The sequence below is a fragment of the Schistocerca serialis genome, chromosome 6, assembly GCF_023864345.2.
Source record: "Schistocerca serialis cubense isolate TAMUIC-IGC-003099 chromosome 6, iqSchSeri2.2, whole genome shotgun sequence".
Classification (NCBI taxonomy): domain Eukaryota; kingdom Metazoa; phylum Arthropoda; class Insecta; order Orthoptera; family Acrididae; genus Schistocerca; species Schistocerca serialis.
This window is the reverse complement of record NC_064643.1, coordinates 208,456,233-208,478,302: the sequence shown is the minus strand read 5'-3', so window position 1 is coordinate 208,478,302 and position 22,070 is coordinate 208,456,233. Positions and strand designations below refer to the sequence as shown.

The following is a 22,070-nucleotide window of genomic DNA, read 5'->3' as shown; positions in this document are numbered from 1 at the left end:
ATGCAGATGATGTTAGTGGTAGTGTTGTGTATGCAAGGTTTTAAAGGGCAGTGCATTGAAGGTGCTGTCATTTGTACTAAAGTGATTAATGTGAAAAAGTTTTTGACATGATTATGTTATGATGGGAATTAACTCACTTTGAATTGGATTGGTTCTTGAAGCTATATGCAGGGGGCATTCCATTTCGAAAACCATTATGCAATTCAATATTCCGAGATGTGGACTATCAAGAGTGTGCTGAGAATACTAAATTTTGGGCATTATGTCTCACTGTGGACAACGCAGTGACTGATGGCCTTCAGTTTACAACTGAGAGCAACAGCACTTGCATAGAGTTGCCAGTGCTAACAGACAAGCAAAACTGCGTGAAATAACTGCAGAAAACAATGTGGAATATATGTTGAATGTATCCATTAGAACGGTGTGGCGAAATATGGCATTAATGGGCTACAGCAGCAGATGACCGAAGTGACTGCCTTTGCTAACAGCACGACATTGCCTGTAGCGCCTCCCTGTGGCTCATGACCATTTTGATTGGACCGTAGATCACTGGAAAACACTGGCCTGCTCAGATGAGTCCTGACTTCTCCTGACTTCATTTGATAGGAGCTGATGTTAAGGTTTGTATGTAGCACAGACCCCCACGAAGCCATTTACCCAGCTTGTCAACAAGGCACTGTGCAAGCTGGTGGTGGCTCCATAATGGTATGGGCAGTGTTTACATGTAATGTACTGGGTCCTCTGGTCCAATTGAATCAATCAGTGACTGGAAATGGTTATGTTTGGCTACTTGGAGACCATTTGCAGTCTTTCATGGACTTCAGGTATTCAAAGAACAATAGATTTCTTATGGATAACAAGGCACCATGTCACCAGGCCACAAATGTTCGTGATTGGTTTGAAAAATCTTCCGGACAGTTTGAGTAAATGATTTAGCCACCCAGATTGGCCAACATGAATCCCACCAAACATTTATGAGATGTAATTGAGAGATTAGTCGGTGCACAAAGTCTTGCACTGGAAACACTTTCGCAATTTGGATAGCTATAGAGGCAGTGTATCTCTGTATGGGACTTCCAATGACTTCTTGAGCCCATGCCATGTTAAGTTGCTGCACTATGCTAGGCAAAAGGACTCACATGGGAATAGGTAGTATCCCTTGACTTTTGTCACCTCAGTGTATATTTGTCAACTTAAGACATCCCTTGGGATATGGATTACACTATTCTACTTCATATTTACCTGGCCCTTGTCTCATATAGACTGAATTGTGGATGCCAGATTTAAAGCTCAGTGGAACATTCAGTTCTGAAATGGTTGAACTCAGTACATCATTGTGAAGTAAGACTTGCCACTGCCATCTTCCGGATTAGTCTGGTGGACACTATCCTCACAGAACAGGGACCTTACCTCTTCAGTTCCAGTGGTATCAACCCTTGCTTACTTACAGAATCACCTTATGAAAATTTTCTTATCATCTGTTTTAGCAAATTATTTTTTCATACTGAGTGTGTTGATCCTTCCCCTTGGGTAGGTCTTCCTGTTGGAATACACCTCAGTATCCTCTGCTGGGGCCTCCATGTACCTCCCTCGCAGTGTGCTCCTCATGTGTATCCTGCACATTCTTCCTTTTTAGTACCCAGACCACAAATTTAACTCTGATTTGTGTCAATGACTTAAAGTTTCACTCATCTGCATGACCTGTTGGGGGATTTGTGTCAGTGGCTTAAAGTTTTACTCATCTGCATGAACTGTTGGCGTTTGTTCCTCTCAAACTTGTTGGCGCCTGTTCCTCTCAGTTCTTCGGGCATATCAAGGTGCTACTGTAATTTACACTGACGACTCTGAAACTGTGGGTAGGCTGGGATATGTTTTTACATCTCCCTCAAGTCAAGAGCAATATTCATTATCGAGAACAAGTAATGTTTAATGGTGGAACTGATAGCCATTAATGGGGTGCTACTTTTTATTAGTTTGTAGAAATTGTGTGAGCAGTCTCAAGAGCATTGATCAACGTTACTCTTATTGGTCTGTGATATTCTCTGTTCATGATTTTCTTTCCTATTTTGCTCATACTGCTGGCTTAATTGTCTATCCGTAGGTCCCAAGTCATGTGGGTATCAGAGAGAGCAAACTGGCCAACTGTTTCATTAGAGAAGCGATTACTCGCCCAACATTCACTTTGATGATCCTGAGCATTGAATTGCAAGTACAGATAAGGCCTCTACTGACTTTTAGAACAACATCTGGTAGGTTGTTGCCATCCCTAATAAACTCTGTGCTATCAAGAGGAGCACATCTGCCTGGCATTCTTCCACCTGTTCCTTCCAGAAGGGATGTACTATCTTACGTCTCCTCTGCATCAGTCATATCAGTTTAACCCATAGTTTTATATTATGTAATGAGCCAAACCCTTATTGTGCTCTCTTCTCCACACCATCTGGATTCTCTGCCTCTGGTGGATGATGTGCTGACAGTTGTATAGTTCTTCGTTTGTTCCCTATGAAAGTAGTTTTTATTTTCAGATCTAACATTTTAAACTGCTTTTATGGTGGTTGAGACTGAGATGCCTCCTGCTGCGTGCTGGGCCTGTGGAATGCTGGTCATTTACCTTCTTGTCATCTGTTCTCGTCATTCCTCTTTTACTCCGTTTTATTGGGCTCCAATCACCTACCACCCTGATTATTCCTATCACTTTGTTTTGCTGTTGTCTGTTCTACTGCTGTTCATCATGATTTAAGCCTCTCCACTTTTGCTGTTATGAGCTCCTCTCCACTCAGATAGAAGGAATTGTTTATTTCATTACTGTCGTACCCTTGTGTCAGGTCGGTTGAAGGTTCAGATGTAGGGAAGATGGCTCTCACTGCAGATGAGCCCTGTGGGTCCCTTTTCCGCTCTCTGGCCTGTAGACACACATTTTTATTTCTCATGCAATTATTTGTCATCTCTGGAATAAATATTGCTCCCAGTGCCTCGATTTCACCAATTCTACATAGTATCACACTTTAGTCAGATTTCTGGCAAATGTCACTAATTCCAGATGGAGTATCCCTTGAATGAGAAACTGGTGTCCTCACTGATTAGTCCCTTAACCACCAAACAACCAACTGGCCAACTAAAAGGTCACAGTTATTACTATTTTGGTTCATTGAGCGAAAGCTGTCTCTGGGACAAAAAAACTTGCCACAAGAACAAAAATTCCTATGGAAACTTTGCTGTGAGAATGAGTGTTAAGAGGCATAAGTATTAAACAGTTTCACAGGGTATCTGCAAGGAGAACACTGACAAGAAACAGAGTAAAAGCTTATGTTTTACCCTTTTGTCTGTCAGTGACAGGGAAGATTAGCTACATCCTGAAGAGACGTAACATCAAATCATTCTTCAGACTTCCAGCTTATTAGGGCTGTGAAAGATTATTTAGGCTTCGTAGCTAAAGGTGGACACTATTGTATCGAGCAGACAGTATACACAATAGTGCAATCCTGGACTGAAAACAAGATGTCTGCAACTACACTGTTCAGAGAATTGACAGGATCTGAAGTTGCTTGGGAATGCATCCAATGGCATCCTTATCATGATAAAGGTTACTGGAATCCAAGATAGTGTAATAAAGGACAAGATAGTGTAATAAAGGACCCATAGGAATAAAAAGTATACATGGAAGAAGCCTGGAGATACTGACAGGTTTCAGATAGATTACATAATGGTAAGACAGAGATTTAGGAACCAGGTTTTAAATTGTAAGACATTTCCAGGGGCAGATGTGGACTCTGATCACAACCTATTGGTTATGAACTGCGGATTAAAACTGAAGAAACTGCAAAACGGTGGGAATTAAAGGAGATGGGACCTGGATAAACTGAAAGAACCAGAGGTTGTACAGAGTTTCAGGGAGAGCATAAGGGAACAATTGACAGGAATGGGGTAAAGAAATACAGTAGAAGAAGAATGGGTAGCTTTGAGAGATGAAGTAGTGAAGGCAGCAGAGGACCTAGTAGGTAAAAAGACGAGGGCTAGTAGAATTCCTTGGGTAACAGAAGAAATATTGAATTTAATTGATGAAAGGAGAAAACATAAAAATGCAGTAAATGAAGCAGGCAAAAACGAATACAAACGTCTCAAAAATGAGATCGACAGGAAGTGCAAAATGGCTAAGCAGGGATGGCTAGAGGACAAATGTAAGGATGTAGAGGGTTATCTCACTAGGGGTAAGATTGATACTGCCTACAGGAAAATTAAAGAGACCTTTGGAGAAAAGAGAACCACTTGTATGAATGTCAAGAGCTCAGATGGAAACCCAGTTCTAAGCAAAGAAGGGAAAGCAGAGAGGTGGAGGGAGTATATAGAGGGCCTATACAAGGGCAATGTACTTGAGGACAATATTATGGAAATGGCAGAGGATGTAGATGAAGATGAAATGGGAGATATGATACTGTGTGAAGAGTTTGACAGAGCAATGAAAGACCTGAGTCGAAACAAGGCCCGGGCAGTAGACGACATTCCATTAGAACTACTGACGGCCTTGGGAGAGCCAGTCCTGACAAAACTCTACCATATGGTGAGCAAGATGTATGAGACAGGCGAAATACCCTCAGACTTCTAGAAGAATATAATAATTCCGATCCCAAAGAAAGCAGGTGCCGACAGATGTGAATATTACCGAACAATCAGTTTAATAATTCACATATGCAAAATAATAACGCGAATTCTTTACAGACGAATGGAAAAACTGGTGGAGGCTGACCTTGGGGAAGATCAGTTTGGATTCCGTAGAAATATTGGAACATGTGAGGCAATACTGACCCTACGACTTATCTTAGAAGCTAGATTAAGGAAAGGCAAACCTACGTTTCTAGTGCTTGTAGACTTAGAGAAAGCTTTTGACAATGTTGACTGGAATACTCTCTTTCATATTCTAAAGGTGGCAGGGGTAAAATACAGGGAGCGAAAGACTATTTACAATTTGTACAGAAACCAGATGGCAGTTGTAAGAGTCGAGGGACATGAAAGGGAAGCAGTGGTTGGGAAGGGAGTGAGACAGGGTTGTAACCTCTCCCCGATGTTATTCGGACTAGGTATTAAAATCCATGGAGAAGAAATAAAAACGTTGAGGTTCACCGATGACATTGTAATTCTGTCGGAGACACCAAAGGACTTGGAAGAGCAGTTGAACGGAATGGTCAGTGTCATGAAAGGAGGGTATAAATGAACATCAACAAAAGCAAAACGAGGATAATGGAATGTAGTTGAATTAAGTTGGGTGATGCTGAAGGAATTAGATTAGGAAATGAGACACTTAAAGTAGTAAAGGAGTTTTGCTATTTGGGGAGCAAAATAACTGATGATGGTCGAAGTAGAGAGGATATCAAATGTAGACTGGCAATGGCAAGGAAAGCGTTTCTGAAGAAGAGAAATTTGTTAACATTGAGTATTGATTTAAGTGTCAGGAAGTCGTTTCTGAGAGTATTTGTATGGAGCGTAGCCATGTATGGAAGTGAAACATGGACGATAACTAGTTTGGACAAGAAGAGAATAGAAGCTTTCGAAATGTGGTGCTACAGAAGAATGCTGAAGATTAGATGGGTAGATCATATAACTAATGAGGAGGTATTGAATAGGATTGGGGAGAAGAGAAGTTTGTGGTAAACTAGAGGAAGGGATCGGTTGGTAGGACATGTTCTGAGGCATCAAGGGATCACAAATTTAGCATTGGAGGGAAGTGTGGAGGGTAAAAATCGTAGAGGGAGACCAAGATATGAATACACTAAACAGATTCAGAAGGATGTAGGTTGCAGTAGGTACTGGGAGATGAAGAAGCTTGCACAGGATAGAGTAGCATGGAGAGCTGCATCAAACCAGTCTTAGGACTGAAGACCACAACAACAGGAATAAAAAGTTAATGCCACAACCAGTAAAAAGCAGCTTGCTGCTGATTACAGCGAGGAATGAGAACATGGAGAGATTAAAGCCAGTTCAGTAGATGTGAGCCAAAAATATTGTCTTGTATAGCAATGGACTGAGTGCCAGTGGTGATGCCGCATATTGTTCCATGGCTCTAAAAATATGACACCAGTAACAACACTGCAGTCAATTAGCACTTGACAGTGATTGAAGAATATTCGGCTGAAAGCTCATGGATTTATGCCTACTTGCCTTGGCTGGAAGCTTTAGAATATCTTATTTAAATGATTACCACGGTTTTGAGCCCTGGAGAAAGCTTGGTGTTCGGTTCAGGATAGTATTTCTTGTGTTCCTTGTACTTCGGTTCCCATCAATACTTTGGTTTCCCACTGGGCAGTGTGTGCACCGGGTCCATACACCCCGTTTGTCATTCACACTTATTAAAAATACGTGAAATAAAGCCAGTCTGTTATCCTTAACTATACACAGTAAAAATACGACCTTGGTTAAATATTGGACACAAAAAAATATTAGTTGAGATTCAGATTTAATTAAACTTAATTACAGAATTCTTAAATATATATACATTCCAATTTTCTTTAAATAATATTAGTCTGTGTGTCAGCATACACTATTTTATTTATTCCGCAGTCCATCTGAGACAGAAGATAAGAGTTATTCAAGTCACGGTTCTAATAAGAGTCAAATTATAACATATTACATATTTATATCTAAAAACAAAGATGATGTGACTTACCAAACGAAAGCGCTGGCAGGTTGATAGACACACAAACAAACACAAACATGCACACAAATTTTGTGTGTATGTTTGTTTGTGTTTGTGTGTCTATCAACCTGCCAGCGCTTTCGTTTGGTAAGTCACATCGTCTTTGTTTTTAGATATATTTTTCCCACGTGGAATGTTTCCCTCTATTATATTCATATTACATATTTACTTTGTCTATGCGTACGACCTTTGGCAAATTACAGATACGTGTTCTTACTACATGTTTGTTGTAACGGGTAATCATTGAACTGCATTTAAAAAGGTAACTTTCAAAATCATAGGAGATTTGCTGATTCAGAAGTGTTGTTCTCTGTGGAGGCTACCATTAATTATGTTGTCTTGTGTGTGTTGATTCCACAGCACATTCACAGTTGCACTTCTATCAACTCACAGCACATTGCAAAAGGGGACTGTGCATACTCATCATAAACCAATTTCATCCTTCTTTTTTATGTCCCGTGCTTGGCCAAAAATGAAAGGGACAGAAGTGGGAGCTTCATACGGCCAAGTGGTTAGAAAAAATAGCATTTTTGTCATGTGTAGGTGAGGCATGAAGCATTAATGTTAGTGCAGTTTCCAGGGAGTGGTTGATGCAACAGTAAGAGAGGAGAATGGTAATCCAAGGGTCAAGTGGTTGAATCCCTTTACATATATCTTTTTCTGTTTTTTACTTTCAGTTTTTATGTTACACTGCAAATAATCATAAATAATACTCAGTATATTGTACATGTTAACACTTTCATAAAAGGCATGAAAAGTAAAGGCAAAGAAGAGTTTGAGATTGCATATAAATTTCCAGAAAGGGATTGTAAATTGAACCAAGTGCTTCATACATAAAACTAAATACTTTTATTACTTTGCAATTGATGATTTACACATGCTGGGGTGATATTCAGCATAAAACAGGAGAAGCAGTATTTTTCTCAGAATCTGGCACGTTATAAATGCCTCATTTTAATTATTATATTGTTATTTTAAAGCTTCTATAAAAAAAACTTGGCTTATGTTGATAAAATGTTCTCTCATATCTCTCATTTGGCAGCAAATGAGACATTATGCATCATTTCATCAAATATTGATGAGGATACTGATGTACAGTGGAATGTATTTTGGTGCAGTCATCTCGGAATGTGATTCCTTTTCCTTTCCTTGCGAGATAAGAACAGTTTGAAGCTTTTTGATCAAATTCTTTACCTGACAATAAAAATAGACATTGGAGGGTTGCATTGACAGGGTTTGGTTGGGGGCAATTACTGTAAGGACACAGGGTACTTTCCTGGCTCAATATTATGTAAAAAGCAACACCTATTTCTTTCAGGCACTGTTTATAATGTATATGTTTTACAGATTTTTTGTTGATATCAGGTAATGAAGCCCACTTTCTAAACAAATTAGAAGTATTTTGAATATTTTTGAACTGCTTAGGGTTATTAAAAAATTACAAAGAAATTGATGCAATTTTTTTTTCCAAAATGCTTCCTCAAATTGAGGTACCATTTAATCCAATGTTATACATTTGAAGGAGACCACCTTTTTACCAGATGTGCATGACATGATGGCTGAGGTACTAGACTTATTTAATTCCACCTATTAAGCATATTACAAGGATAAAAAATTTCACATTGTACATTTTAATTTTTATAATTTTTTTCCTAATAAAAATGTTATTTTTTTATAATTTAGTTGATTCTGCAATAAAGCTTAGGTCTGCTACATAAGTATGGACTGTTAGAAGTTACAGAAAAAAATTAGAGCAATGTTTTATAAACTTTAGGAAATATTTGTACCTGAATTCTGAAGAATACAACTTGCAGGAAATTGTGAATGAAGATATGAGTCCAATTAAACTGCGTCTCAGAACATTCCTGAAGCATAGTCTTCATCCTGCAGCATTTCTTCATCTTCAAGCTTCCTCTTGGCATTCCTTTTAGCACTTCTTGCTTCTTTGGTAACTTGAAGAGCGAATCTTTCAGCTTCATGCACCCATTACCTGTCACACGTAAGCAATTGATCTTCCATATGAGAGCCACATTTTATGCCTAAATTTCTCAGGACTTCCAACCTTCCTATCACTCCACCACTGAAACATATCACTGCATCTAGTACACCAACCTTTAATGTATTTAGTCCTACAAAAACATTCTTGGGTAATCTTTCCCATATACAATGGTTAAAACTTTCATTTGTATTCTGAGTGCCCTCATGAAGACATTTACTGAGCAAAACAGGGTCACTCAGGTCTCTAAAGATTCCCATCCACCAGTTTTACTCATAAACGCATGCAATGAAAGAATATGGGTTAGGTTTAATAATTGGGATAGTCATAAAAATATTTTGTTTCAACAAAATTTCCAAGTCTGAACTCACTCGTTTGGCTGTAATTTCTTCACAAGAAGCTGGCTTAAAATAATGGAAACTTCTTGTATCCAGTATTGTTTGACCCATTTGAAATCTAGTTTCAAGCACTGTTCTTTTAGTTTCAATTTCTTTTTCCTTTAAAAAGAAAGAACGTATTTTTGTGAAAAAACTTTTGCAAAAATTTTACTTTTGTTCAGCACTTATTATCTGCTTGCTTTGCCTACTGCTCTGCAAGGTTTTTTGGTAACAGTTCTCTTGACTGTGTCCCCGATCCCATCACATGTTTTACCATGACTTCTAGCATGAAATGACCAGCTTGCATTTAATTTAAAATCTTTATAATGAAAACATTTATCATGCTTTTGAAGTTTTTGTACTGAGCACTGCAACCATCTGTAAAATACTCAATTTGGTCAACATCAGGAAAGTTTTGTTTTATGAAATCTATGGTTTTTTCTTGTATTGAATAAACAAATGGCACATCATGCTTTAGATCATTTGAAATGAAACACAGTGATGTATCTTTTATGGGGGAATCTTCATTTTTAGAAAAAATCATTACTGAATGAACTGAGCAGCTCAAGTGGGTGCAGTGGTAGGATTGCACTTCATTTTGCAGATTGAAGTTACAGTTTTCTGCAAAATCCATAAGAACTAAAACCTCATTAAATGCCAAACTTTCTTTTCTCTGTTTCATGTAAGAGTTTTTGTGATGTAAGAATGAGGTATCAGAGACTCAGTTTTATATATAGTAAAATCAGTAAACTCCGTGCAAGGTAGTAGCATTGTTTGTAAAGTCATTCTGCCATCACTTGAAATCCACTGTGAAAATTTAATGTCTTCATCTTCATCGTAGTCTTCTACTATTCCTCTTAGATGTAGCTGCAGTGATTCACATGTTTTTAGGCACACATCACAGTGTCTTAACATACAGTCCCTGATTTATCACAAACCAATTTGTCCATCATAGTGTGTAGTGATTCTTTATCATGCTGGTTCAGAGTGTTTGCTAAAAGCTCTACGTTTTGGTGGTACAAGCAAACACACATACTGTGAGATCCAGGTGAACCAATAAGCACACACCATTTCGGCCTCAAAGAGCAAAATTTGGAAAATCCATTTTAAATATTTGGGTATTTTTCTGTAAACACAACAAATAGTTCCTCTAAGTTGCATAAAAGAATTCTTTTCTTCTTGTAAGTATTTTGTTATATTAGCTTCGTCTTTAGCACCTGTAAACATGTAAAAAAATTCATCATCCTCATAAAACAGTTGTACAGTGTGTATTATTTCTTGGGGAAGGGTTCTGCCATGTTTGGGTTCTGTCAGAACCAAAATACCTTTCCCATTTGCAAGCATTCTGGCTTATAGCACTAAGTATTCTGATACATTAAATTTTTCCGCTGCTTTTCTGCGAGACCAAGACTTTGGAGTGATTGTTGATATCTGTATTTTATCCCCGTTTGGTTAAGTTTGTCTTGAGTTTTTCCTTTATAGCATCCACTAAATGATCAAGATCTGCAGATTTTGTCGTCAATACATTACCTTGAGCTTTACTGTCAGATTCACTTGAATCGTTGGATTCTTGTACTTTCAAAACAAATGAAAACTTTTTTAAATCCGGTATTTGCCTTTTTAAACTTATTTTTAGCATATTTTTTCTTCGAGTGGGTAGAAAATGACTGAAGTTTAAGTGGTGTCTCATCCAACCCTAAAAGAGTTTCATTCAACTTTTCTTTTTCTACTACTCTTTTTGCCTTGATTAATTCACTCTCATTTGCTTCATCACTTTCAAGTAGAGCAATATCTTCATGATCTAAAGTAGGTGTTGCCTCATTCAACAGTTTTCTACATGTACTGCACAACAGCTTTCCTGGCACTAAAATAATATTCTTATTTTGCTTTTTCCAGAGTAATTATCCTCAAATCTTTCTTCTTTGTTAAAGGTACAGAATGTTTCTTAAATGGATCACAATAGGATTTTTGGTTCTTTTCAAAATACTTTAAAAAATAACACAAATGATGGGAACAAATATCATCTGTTTCACTGTACTGCTTATTAGTATGCCAAACTAAAATTTCTACTTCTTCTTTAGACAACTTTTCTGAAATTAAATAAATGTCTTTGCTCTTTGTCAGTAAAGTATTTTCACATGAAAAATTTAGCAATGAACCTGCTGAACACTTAAAATTAGTTTCATTTTTACTTGAACTTGCTTTTATTTCCATTGTAAGAAAACGCGCGCGCGCGCACGCGCGCGCACACACACACACACACACACACACACACACACACACACACACACGCGCGTCCAGACTTGAATTTCATATCTTGACAGAACACAGCAGGCAGACTGCTGACTGGTGAATGTTTGATGTGCATACTTACATAGTAGTACTGCCTTATCTGAACTTCAATACACTTCTCATGACTCCAAAAATGTTGTATGTTTCTTGACTTTAACTTCAGCTAAACAAAACAAAAAAGATAAATAAAGTTACAGTTACAGTAAAATTTTTGTCCCAGTTTAAAAATACATAACAAAAATGAATGAAAAAATTACTGTTTAAGTAGCTGATCTACCAAATTATAATTTTAAAACCTTTTACTACTATATAACCTCTATATAATCTCTACTATAACCATTTTGAATCTTAAAACAGCTGTCCAATATGTTTTGAATAGATAAAACTTGTTTTGACTTCAATATAAGATAAAATTGTTACAACTCAGAAGCCCATTGATTTTTTTGCACCATTTGAAAGTTAATTGTATGCTGTTTTCAAGAATATGTGGTTGTATTGGGTTATTTGGAGAGAGTTTTTAGCTATTCATAATTTTCTACGCCTATGTTACAGTTTTGAAATTAACAATATTTTGAGTTTCAGTACAGTTTTTCCATATGATTGAACATTATAAACCGGAATTTTGCAGATGTATCAGTTTCAGTGTTTAATTTACAACAAAACAATGAAAATTTCAAGTCTCTAGCTTCAAAACTAATGATTTTGCTTCAAATTCTGTAAAAGCATACACGCTTTAGTTATATCTTAATCACCTTCAGAAATACAGTTAGCCTAAAATTTTAAATGGTGGTAATTCAGAAACTACATGATAGAATTGGATGAAACTTTGGATATTTTCTTATCTTTATTCATACATCTCACATATAAATTTTGGAACAAATTCAAAAACCTTGGGTTTTATATCTATTTTTGGATGGATGGTTTGATCTGGAATGACCCTTGAATGAGATGCAAATTTCAACATAAGAGGCATTTTCAAGTTTATATGATGCTATTAGCAAATCATGGATGAAACCTAAAGTAAGAGAAAATTCTGAGGTGTGATCCAGATAAATCATTGTTCCAATTTAATATGAATCACATTACTGAATATATCAGGTATCTGTGCTCTTATCTATTGCCAACTGCACCATTCTGCATTGAGAACAGCATTAATCCTCCTCAGTAATGGACAGCAGGATTCTGAATCAGTGAGTACAAAGGAACTGTTCCAGTTGTGTCATAGACATACCTGAGTAAGATAACAATCCTATTCTGTTTCTAATACATACCACAGTGGCTTGATGAAATTAAATTCTGGCTATTTTGGGGGGGGGAATGGCCATGTTATTTCAACAACATTCGCATAAAGTAAATCTTGGACATTTCCAGCCATGGAACAGGTGACCATTATCACCTTCAAAGATGCTAACCTCTGTTGAGTACAATGTTTATGACATTTAATGAAAATAGTTATCTGAAGTGGCTTCACATATATTACCAGTTGCCTTTCCGTTCAGTGTGATCACATGACCTGGTGAAAACTGTAATGTAACTGTATAAACCATTATACAACTTCTATCATACTTCACAGTTGGAAGGAGGCAGTCTGTACTGCACATTTCCCATGGTGTCTGCCTTGAGTAAACACATACTGTGTAAGAAACAGTGTAAAAATAGACACCATGGATCAGGTAACTTGTTTTCAATTGTTGATACTTCAGGGCTTGTCCTGTTTCATTCACTTGGTTTGAAAATCGTGGTTCATGGTGTGGGTTCCTGTAGTCATGTCCTAGTTCATGAAACACGGGCAACGTATGAGTGGCCAAGTAAGTGGTCCCGACAGTCGGGATACCAGTTACTTTGGAATAAGGCTGGGCATCTCGGACATATTCTGAGTCGTGGTCATCTTTGTGCTCATACGGCAAAGACTACCAAATCCACCGGTTAGTCTCTCAACCGTTAGGGGTAAAACTCAATGGGACTCGGGGCAAGTAAGGCTAGCAACCTGCTTCCCCAGTACTTTAAATATGATGCTGGCAACAATCAGAGCAAAATGCCTCGGACCTTTGGAGGTGACGGAGTCCCACCTCTAACTGACAAACCAGGGACTCCTAAGATACGACTTGGCAAACAAATGGTAATGAGATGGGGAGCTATTAATATCAATGGGGGCTACTCTGGGAAGAAGGTAGAGCTGGCAGAGGCTGCAAGTAAGATGGGGCTGGACGTTTTAGCTGTTAGTGACATTCAGGTAAGGGGTGAGAAAGAAGAGGAAGTGGGAGAATACAAGGTCTACCTGTCAGGAGTCAAAGCAGGAATAGCACAATGGGGTGTAGGGCTTTACATCAGGAAAGAAATAGAATCCAGCGTAGTTGCAGTAAGGTATGTAAACGAACGACTGATGTGGATAGATTTGACAGTGTCTAGCAAGAAAATTAGGATTGTGTCAGTATATTCGCATTGTGAAGGGACAGATCAAGATAAGATGGATAGTTTGTAGGAGGCACTCAGTGATGTAGTTGTTAGAGTAAAGGACAAGGACAGTGTTCTGCTCATGGGTGATTTTAATGCCAGGATTGGAAATCGAACAGAAGGGTATGAAAAGGTTATGGGTAAATTTGGAGAGGATATGGAGGCCAACAGGAACGGGAAACAACTCTTGGATTTCTGTGCCAGTATGGGCTTAGTAATCACAAACTCCTTTTTTAAACATAAGAACATTCACCAGTATACTTGGGAAGGCAGGGGTACCAGATCTGTCATTGACTATATAATAACAGATCAGTAATTCAGGAAGGCTGTGGGGGACACACGTGTATTCAGGGGATTCTTTGATGACACTGATCATTATTTAATCTGCAGTGAAATTGGGATTGTGAGGCCGAAAATGCAGGAGGTCAGGTCCATATGTAGGAGGATAAGAGTGGAGAAACTTCAGGATAAGGAAATCAGGCACAAGTACATAACAGCGATCTCAGAAAGGTACCAGTTAGTTGAATGTAGTCAATTACAGTCATTGGAAAAGGAATGGACAAGGTACAGGGACACAGTACTAGAAGTGGCTAAAGAGTGTCTTGGAACAGTAGTGTGTAAAAGTAGGATGAAGCAAACAGCTTGGTGGAATGACACAGTTTAGGAAGCCTGTAAAAGGAAAAAGATGGCGTATCAAAAATGGCTACATACTAGAACTCAGGTAGACAGAGAAAGTTATGTTGAAGAAAGAAACAAAGCCAAACAGATAATTGCAGCATCCAAGAAGAAATCTTGGGAAGACTTTGGAAACAGGTTGGAGACTATGGGTCAAGCTGCTGGAAAACCATTCTGGAATGTAATTAGCAGTCTTCAAAAGGGAGGTGAGAAGGAAATGACAAGTATTTTGTACAGGTCAGGAAAACTGCTGGTGAATCCTGTGGATGCCTTGGGCAGATGGAGGGAATATTTTGAAGAGTTGCTCAATGTAGGTGAAAATATGATCAGTAATGTTTCAGATTTCGAGGTACAATGGGATAGGAATGATGATGGAAATAGGATCACATTTGAGGAAGTGGAGAAAATGGTCAATAGATTGCATTGCAATAAAGCAGCTGGGGTGGATGAAATTAAGTTGGAACTCATCAAATACAGTGGAATGTCAGGTCTTAAATGGCTACACAGGATAATTGAAATGGCCTGGGAGTCGGGACAGGTTCCATCTGACTGGACAAAAGCAGTAATCACACCAATCTTTAAACATGGAAACAGAAAAGATTATAACAACTACAGAGGTATCTCTTTAATCAGCGTTGTGGATAAAATCTTCTCAGGTATTGTTGAAAGGAAAGTGCGAGTATTAGTTGAGGACCAATTGGATGAAAATCAGTGTGGGTTAAGGCCTCTTAGAGGTTGTCAGGACCAGATCTTTAGCTTATGGCAAATAATGGAGAAGTGTTATGAGTAGAACAGGGAATTGTATCTATGCTTTATAGATCCAGAAAAGGCATATGACCCGGTTCCTAGGAGGAAGTTATTGTCTGTTCTACGAGATTATGGAATAGGAGGCAAACTTTTGCAAGCAATTAAAGGTCTTTACATGGATAGTCAGGCAGCAGTTAGAGTTGACGATAAATTGAGTTCATGATTCAGAGTAGTTTCAGGGGTAAGACAAGGCTGCAACCTGTCTCCACTGTAGTTCATATTATTTGTGGATCATATGTTGAAAACAATAGACTGGCTGGGTGAGATTAAGGTATGTGAACACAAGATAAGCAGTCTTGCATATGCGGATGACTTAGTTGTGATGGCAGTTTCGATTGAAAGTTTGCAAAGTAATATTTCAGAGCTAGATCAGAAATGTAAGGACTATGGTATGAAGATTAGCATCTCCAAAACGAAAGTAATGTCAGTGGGAAAGAAATATAAACAGACTGAGTGCCAAATAGGAGGAATAAAATTAGAACAGGTGGACGGTTTCAAGTACTTAGGATGCATATTCTCACAGGATGGCAACATAGTGAAAGAACTGGAAGCGAGGTGTAGCAAAGCTAATGCAGTGAGCACTCAGCTACGATCTACTCTCTTCTGTAAGAAGGAAGTCAGTACAAGACTAAGTTATCTGTGCACCGTTCAATCTTTCGACCAACTTTGTTGTTTGGGAGCGAAAGCTGGGTGGACTCAGGTTATCTTATCAACAAGGTTCAGGTTACGGATATGAAAGTAGTTAGGATGATTGCAGGTACTAGTAGATGGGAACAATGGCAGGAGGGTGTCCACAATGAGGAAATCAAAGAAAAACTGGGAATGAACTCTATAGATGTAGCAGCCAGGACAAACAGGCTTAGATGGTGGGGTCATGTTACACGCATGGGAGAAGCAAGGTTACCCAAGAGACTCATGGGTTCAGCAGTAGAGGGTAGGAGGAGTCGGGGCAGACCAAGGAGAAGGTACCTGGATTTGGTTAAGAATGATTTTGAAGTAATAGGTTTAACATCAGAAGAGGCACCAATGTTAGCACTGAATAGGGGATCATGGAGGAATTTTATAAGGGGGCTATGCTCCAGACTGAAAGCTGAAAGGCATAATCAGTCTTAAATGATGATGGTGATGTTGTTGTTGATGATGATGATGATGGTTTGAAAATCGAATCAGTTGATGTAGAGGAAGGCATCAGTGGTCATAAGACTGTGATGGCATCTATGACAACAGATCTGACAAAGAAAGGTAAGAAGATATTTTTGCTTAGCAAGTGTCAAGATACAAATTTCAGAGTATCTGAGTGGTCAGCATCAAATATTCGGTGATGAGGACGAATATGTGGAAAACGAATAGAAAAAAATCAAAGGCATCATGCAGTATGCACTACACAAGTATGTTCTGAGTAAGGTCTTAAGGGATGGGAAATACCCACCATGGTTTAATAGCTCTGTTAGAAAGCCCCTGTGTACACAAAGAGAACTTTATCTCAGATTCAAGAGAAGTAAAAGCCTAGTTGCCAAACAAAAGCTGAATGAAGCGAATATGAGTGCAAGGAGAGCATTGGGAGAAACGTTCAATGACTTTGAAAATAAAACATTGTCAACCGATCTGAATAAAAGCCCTAAGAGGTTTTGATCATCTATAAAATCAGTAAGTGGGTCAAAATCATCTATTCATTCTCTCAATTACCATACTGGCACTGAAATGGAAGATAACCGAGAGAAAGCCGAAATACTGGATTTGGTCTTCCGAAATCGTTTCACCATGGAAGACTGTAACATGGTCCCACCTTTCAATTGTCATACCAACATTACAACGGCAGATATTGAGATAACCAATAGCGGAATAGAAAAACAACAACAATCGTTAGTAGTGGAAAGGTATCAGGACTAGATGAGACGGAGTGAGGTTAGCACACTGGACTCGCATTTGGGAGAACAACGGTTCAAACCTGCATCTGACCATCCTGATGTAGGTTTTCTGTGATTTCCCTAAATTGCTTCAGGCAAATGTCGAAATGGTTCCTTTGAAAGGGCACACCGGCTTTCCTTCCCCATTCTCCTCTAATCTGATGGGACCGATGACATCACTGTTTGGTCCCCTCTCCCAAATCAACCATCCAACCAGATGAGATAATTATAAGATTCTACAGAGATTATGCAAAAGAACTTTTTCCCTTGCTGGCAGTAATGACTGGAAGAAAGTGCAGGTTACTCCCATTTTTAAGAAGGCCCATAGGATGGATGGATACAATTATAGGCCAATATCATTGACATCAATTTGTTGTAAAATTATGGAACATGTTTTATGCTCAAGAATTAGATATTCTTGGAGAAGAAAAATGTCCCCTATAAAAAAAAGATCATGCAAAACTCATCTCACTCTCTTCCTCCATCAGATCCGCAGCATTGTAGAGAATTGCGCTCAGGTTGATGCCATGTTTCTTGACTTCAGGAAGGCATTTGACTCCATCCTGCACTGACATTTAGTGAAAAAAATATGAGCTTATCGAGTATCAGAGCAGATTTGTGACTGAATTCAAGACTTCCTTGCAGACAGAACTCAACACATTGTTCTTAATGAAACAAAATCAACAGATATGGAGGTAACTGCCGGAGTGCACCAAGGAAGTAAGAGAGGATCATTACTGTTGACAGCTTATATAAATGATCTAGTAGAGAGCATTGGATGCTCTCTAAGGCTCTTCAAAGATGATGCAGTTATCTGTAACAAAGTAGCAACACCAGAAGATAGTAATGATTTTTGGAATGACCTCCCGAGAATTGATGAATGGTGCAGGCTCTGGCAGATGACCTGAACTAAATAAATATAACATTTTTGCCCATATATAGGAGAGGAAATCCGTTACTGTATAGCTACACTATTGATGACAGACCTCTGGAAACAGTATCTGCCATAAAAGATCTAGGAATAATTATCCAGAGTGACCTTAAGTGGAATGACCACATAAAACAAGTAATGGGAAAAGCAGATGCTGGACTCAGATTCGTAGGAAGAAACTTAAGGAAATGTAGCTCATCCATGGAGGAAGTGGCTTATAAGGCGCTTGTTCGAATGATTCTTGAGTATTGTTCATGTATCTAGAATCCCTACCAGATAGGACTGAAAGAAGAGATAAAGAAGATCCAATGAAGAGTGGCACATTTCATCATGGGGTCATTTAGTTGGCACGAGAGAGCGTTATGGAGATGCTCAACAAACTTTATTGGCAGACGTTACAAGAGAGGCATTGTGCATCAGAGAGAGATTTACTACACTGAAATTTTGACGGAACACTTTCCCCAGAAGAGTCAGACAACATATTGCTTCCCCCCACATGTCTCGCATAATGACAATGAGGAGAAAATTTGAGAAATTAGAGCCAATACAGAGGCTTACAATCATTCTTCCCATGTGCTGTTCGCGATTGGAACAGGGTTGGAGGGCTCAGTTAGTCATACAAAAAGTACCCTCCATCACACAACATTAGGTAGTTTGTGGAATATGATGTAGATGTAGATGAAACATTTTCTTCACACTGTGCCCTCCAGATGCGTATTAAGTTCAGTAGTCATTTTCTCAGCAGTATTCATCAAATCAGAGATAACCATCCTCCTGTCCCTATGTATAAGTTTAGGTTTCCTATCATTTTGGTACTAAGCAGATCATATTTTCCCATGAACTCTGTCTGGTTTTAAGGCGCTAAATACATTGTCTGGGCATCTTTTAGCATATATTTGTGACTATTTCGCCATTGTTTGAAGTCTGTAAGACATGATTTTGCATTAGATCAACCCATCATCACGAAGATGATCTACTGCATCCAGAAACCTCTCTACAGTATAATGAAAGGAATGAGGATACCGTAAGATATATGTTAATCATCAAGAGACATACTAAATGAAGTAATGAAAATGTTAAATTCTGTAGAATACTAGCTGATTAACTGAAGATAATAACTGACAACTCACTGGATGAGGTTGTATCAGTTGTGTTTCCTAATTTTATTCTGGTGTTGAAAAAGAAATGAAAACAGTAAACGATTATTGCATTGGGAAGACAGGATTATTACAGAAATCAGTAATTGGTGAAAAAATTGGGAGTGTTATGGGGAATGCACTGAATATTGGGACTGAAGAGTGGTGAAGCAAAAATCAGGATGATGAAACCAAAAAGAATGGGAAATAATAATGGAACAGTTGAAACAGATTAGAGAAATAACAAAAAACAGACAAGCTAATGAAGAAAATGTTATTGACAATATGTGGATCACAGTCCTGGTGCAGTTTGAAGGACATATTTATTATGCCAATAAAATTTAAACAAAGAACCTTCCATGTCATTTCAATATCATGAAGCTATCAAAAAAAGAGAGAAGCTAATAATGTTTGAATGCATTGTGGTGAAAAATATACAAGGGTAATCCCAAAAGTAAGGTCTCCTATTTTTTTGTAAGTACATAGACCTGTTTATTTTTACAATGGTTTATATCAGTATACAGCATGAACATTGAACTATTTTTCGACATAATCGCCATTTCTGTCGATGTATTTTTGTAGAGCTGAATCGCTTTCTGGCCAAATGTTCTTTTAACCTAGGGAACAGGTGATGGACACTGGGTGTCAAGTCAGGACTATAGCGTGGGTGGGTGATTATGTTCCACTCAAACTGTTGCAGGAGAGCAACGGTTTGCTGAGCGATGTGTGGGCGAGCGTTGTCATGGAGAATGTGTACGCCCTTGTTCAACATTCCTCTTCTCCATTTCTGAATTTCCCGTTTGAGTTTTTTCAGTCTCTCACAGTACCTGTCAGCGTTAATTGTGGTTCCAGCGACTCAGCTCCGACGACGAGGTGAAAGAAGAGGCTCATAACTTTCTGAACAGCATGGCGGCAAGCTGGTATGACATGAGCATACAAAAACTGCCACAGCATCTACAAAAATGCATTGATAAAAATGGTGATTATGTCGAAAAATAGCTAAATGTTCAAGCTGTAAACTGATGTAAACCATTGTAGAAATAAACAGGTCTATGTACTTATAAAAAAAATAGGAGACCTTACTTTTGGGATTACCCTCGTATATAAGCCATGGTGTGGTTATAACCAGGAAGCCACTGAGAATCAAATTAAGCTACGGAATTTGTAATAAGAAGAAAATTTATAGTTAAAAAATATTGTTGTAAAGAAAATTGAAGGAAATGGAGTGCTTTGGCTAGAGTGCACTGCAGTAATTGAGAGAAGAGATGGCCCGAATAGCTGCAGACTGGTAAAACACCCAGATACAAGGCTGTTATAGGAATTGAAAAAAAAAAAAAGCTGAAATCTGGGAGTGGATAACACTGTGTGCAGTGAAGCAGTGTCAGATAGAACAAAGTGGCAGCAGATCATGAAATTTGCAAATGATGTGTAAACTCCTTGATCAGTGTGGAATTAGTGAGTGTTTTGGTTCCTTCTTTGTTTTGTGCTGTCAGTGTTTGTACTAGTAGGTTATGTATTTCTTTCCTGTTTATAACTTTATCCATCATGTGTCTTGTTACAGCATATGTGGTTTTGTTGCAAATATGGAGTTTCTGTTGTAAGTACACAGATCAAAGATTTGTCCTTATTTATTTTATAATTTTGTTTAATGCTTTAATGAAAACATATATTTATGGTTGATGTTCTGTGCTCTTGATTTTAGAACAAGCCTCAGTTGGTTGACCCAATAGATTTTGAAACTTTCATTTTAAAAAACAAGACACTTCTCCAAAACGATCCTCAGCGAGAACTATTACTTTATCCTGCTGATGATGTGTCTGTAAGTAATAAACTTAGCTTTAATACATGTTGTTGAATCGTGGGAATTAGTGCTGAATTACTTAGTTTCCTTTGCTATCTTGTTTTGTTTTAGCAAGTTGTGCTTCCTAGACGATACAGGACAACTAACCATAGTGTGCCTGTAAACTATGAAACATCAGATTGCTGTTTGTTTACACGAGAATGTTTGAAAAGTTATACTTGTAACTGGAATCTGATCCATTACAAATACAGTGCATATTCTGGAACATACCTTGAGTTACCTAAGTGAGTGTTATTTTTTATATATTGGATCTTATGAAGTTTTTGTAATAATGAGTGGTTACCTGTAGATTGATGACATTATTATTGAATTCCTACACGTGTTATTAACAATACTACACACATCACATGCTGTGTGTAAAGACAATATTAGATATTATTACCGTTCTGTTATTCTTTCAAACAATAAACAATGAAGGAACAATAGTCAAATACGAGACTGCCGGTGTCTTGGTATCATTTACTGAACTAATTCATTTAAATGAGAACTTAAGTATGTAGCTTGCATTTCGTAAATTTGCTGTAGATTAATCATGGAAAACATTTGTCATGTGGGTAATGATGTTCCCAGAATATTAGCCATTTCTCTCTCATTTATGAAGTATCCATTTAATAGAATTCCTGGAACATTTTTGTGTCTTTTCATAATAAAAATTACTTGTATTTTCTTAAAAGCTAAAGCAAACATGTATTTTGTCAATTATATTGGTTCAGTAATGTCAGAGGATGCTAAGAACTGCACTCATCGACTTCTTGATATTTTTTCAGAATGTCAAGTGTCAGAGATGAGTAATATGTCAAATACTTGTTTTAAGTGCAGTTCACATCATGTAGTATTTATATTTGTTGTTCCTTAATATTATCATCCAGCAGTCACAACTAGTTACATTCTTCTTTCCTATATTGACCACATTGTATGTGAAGCACACCTTTTTTCTACTCCCTGA

At 37.9% G+C, this 22,070-nt stretch overlaps 1 protein-coding gene across 1 annotated transcript in view; it reads left to right on the top strand.

Annotated features, from left to right (window-relative positions):
- LOC126483634 (dedicator of cytokinesis protein 9) overlaps positions 1 to 22,070 on the top strand; it is a 344,753-nt gene that overhangs the window by 11,888 nt on the left and 310,795 nt on the right. The window contains exons 2-3 of the mRNA XM_050106687.1: positions 20,966 to 21,082; positions 21,176 to 21,348. Coding sequence (XP_049962644.1) covers positions 20,966 to 21,082; positions 21,176 to 21,348 — 290 coding nt within the window. The remainder of the gene's footprint in view (positions 1 to 20,965; positions 21,083 to 21,175; positions 21,349 to 22,070) is intronic.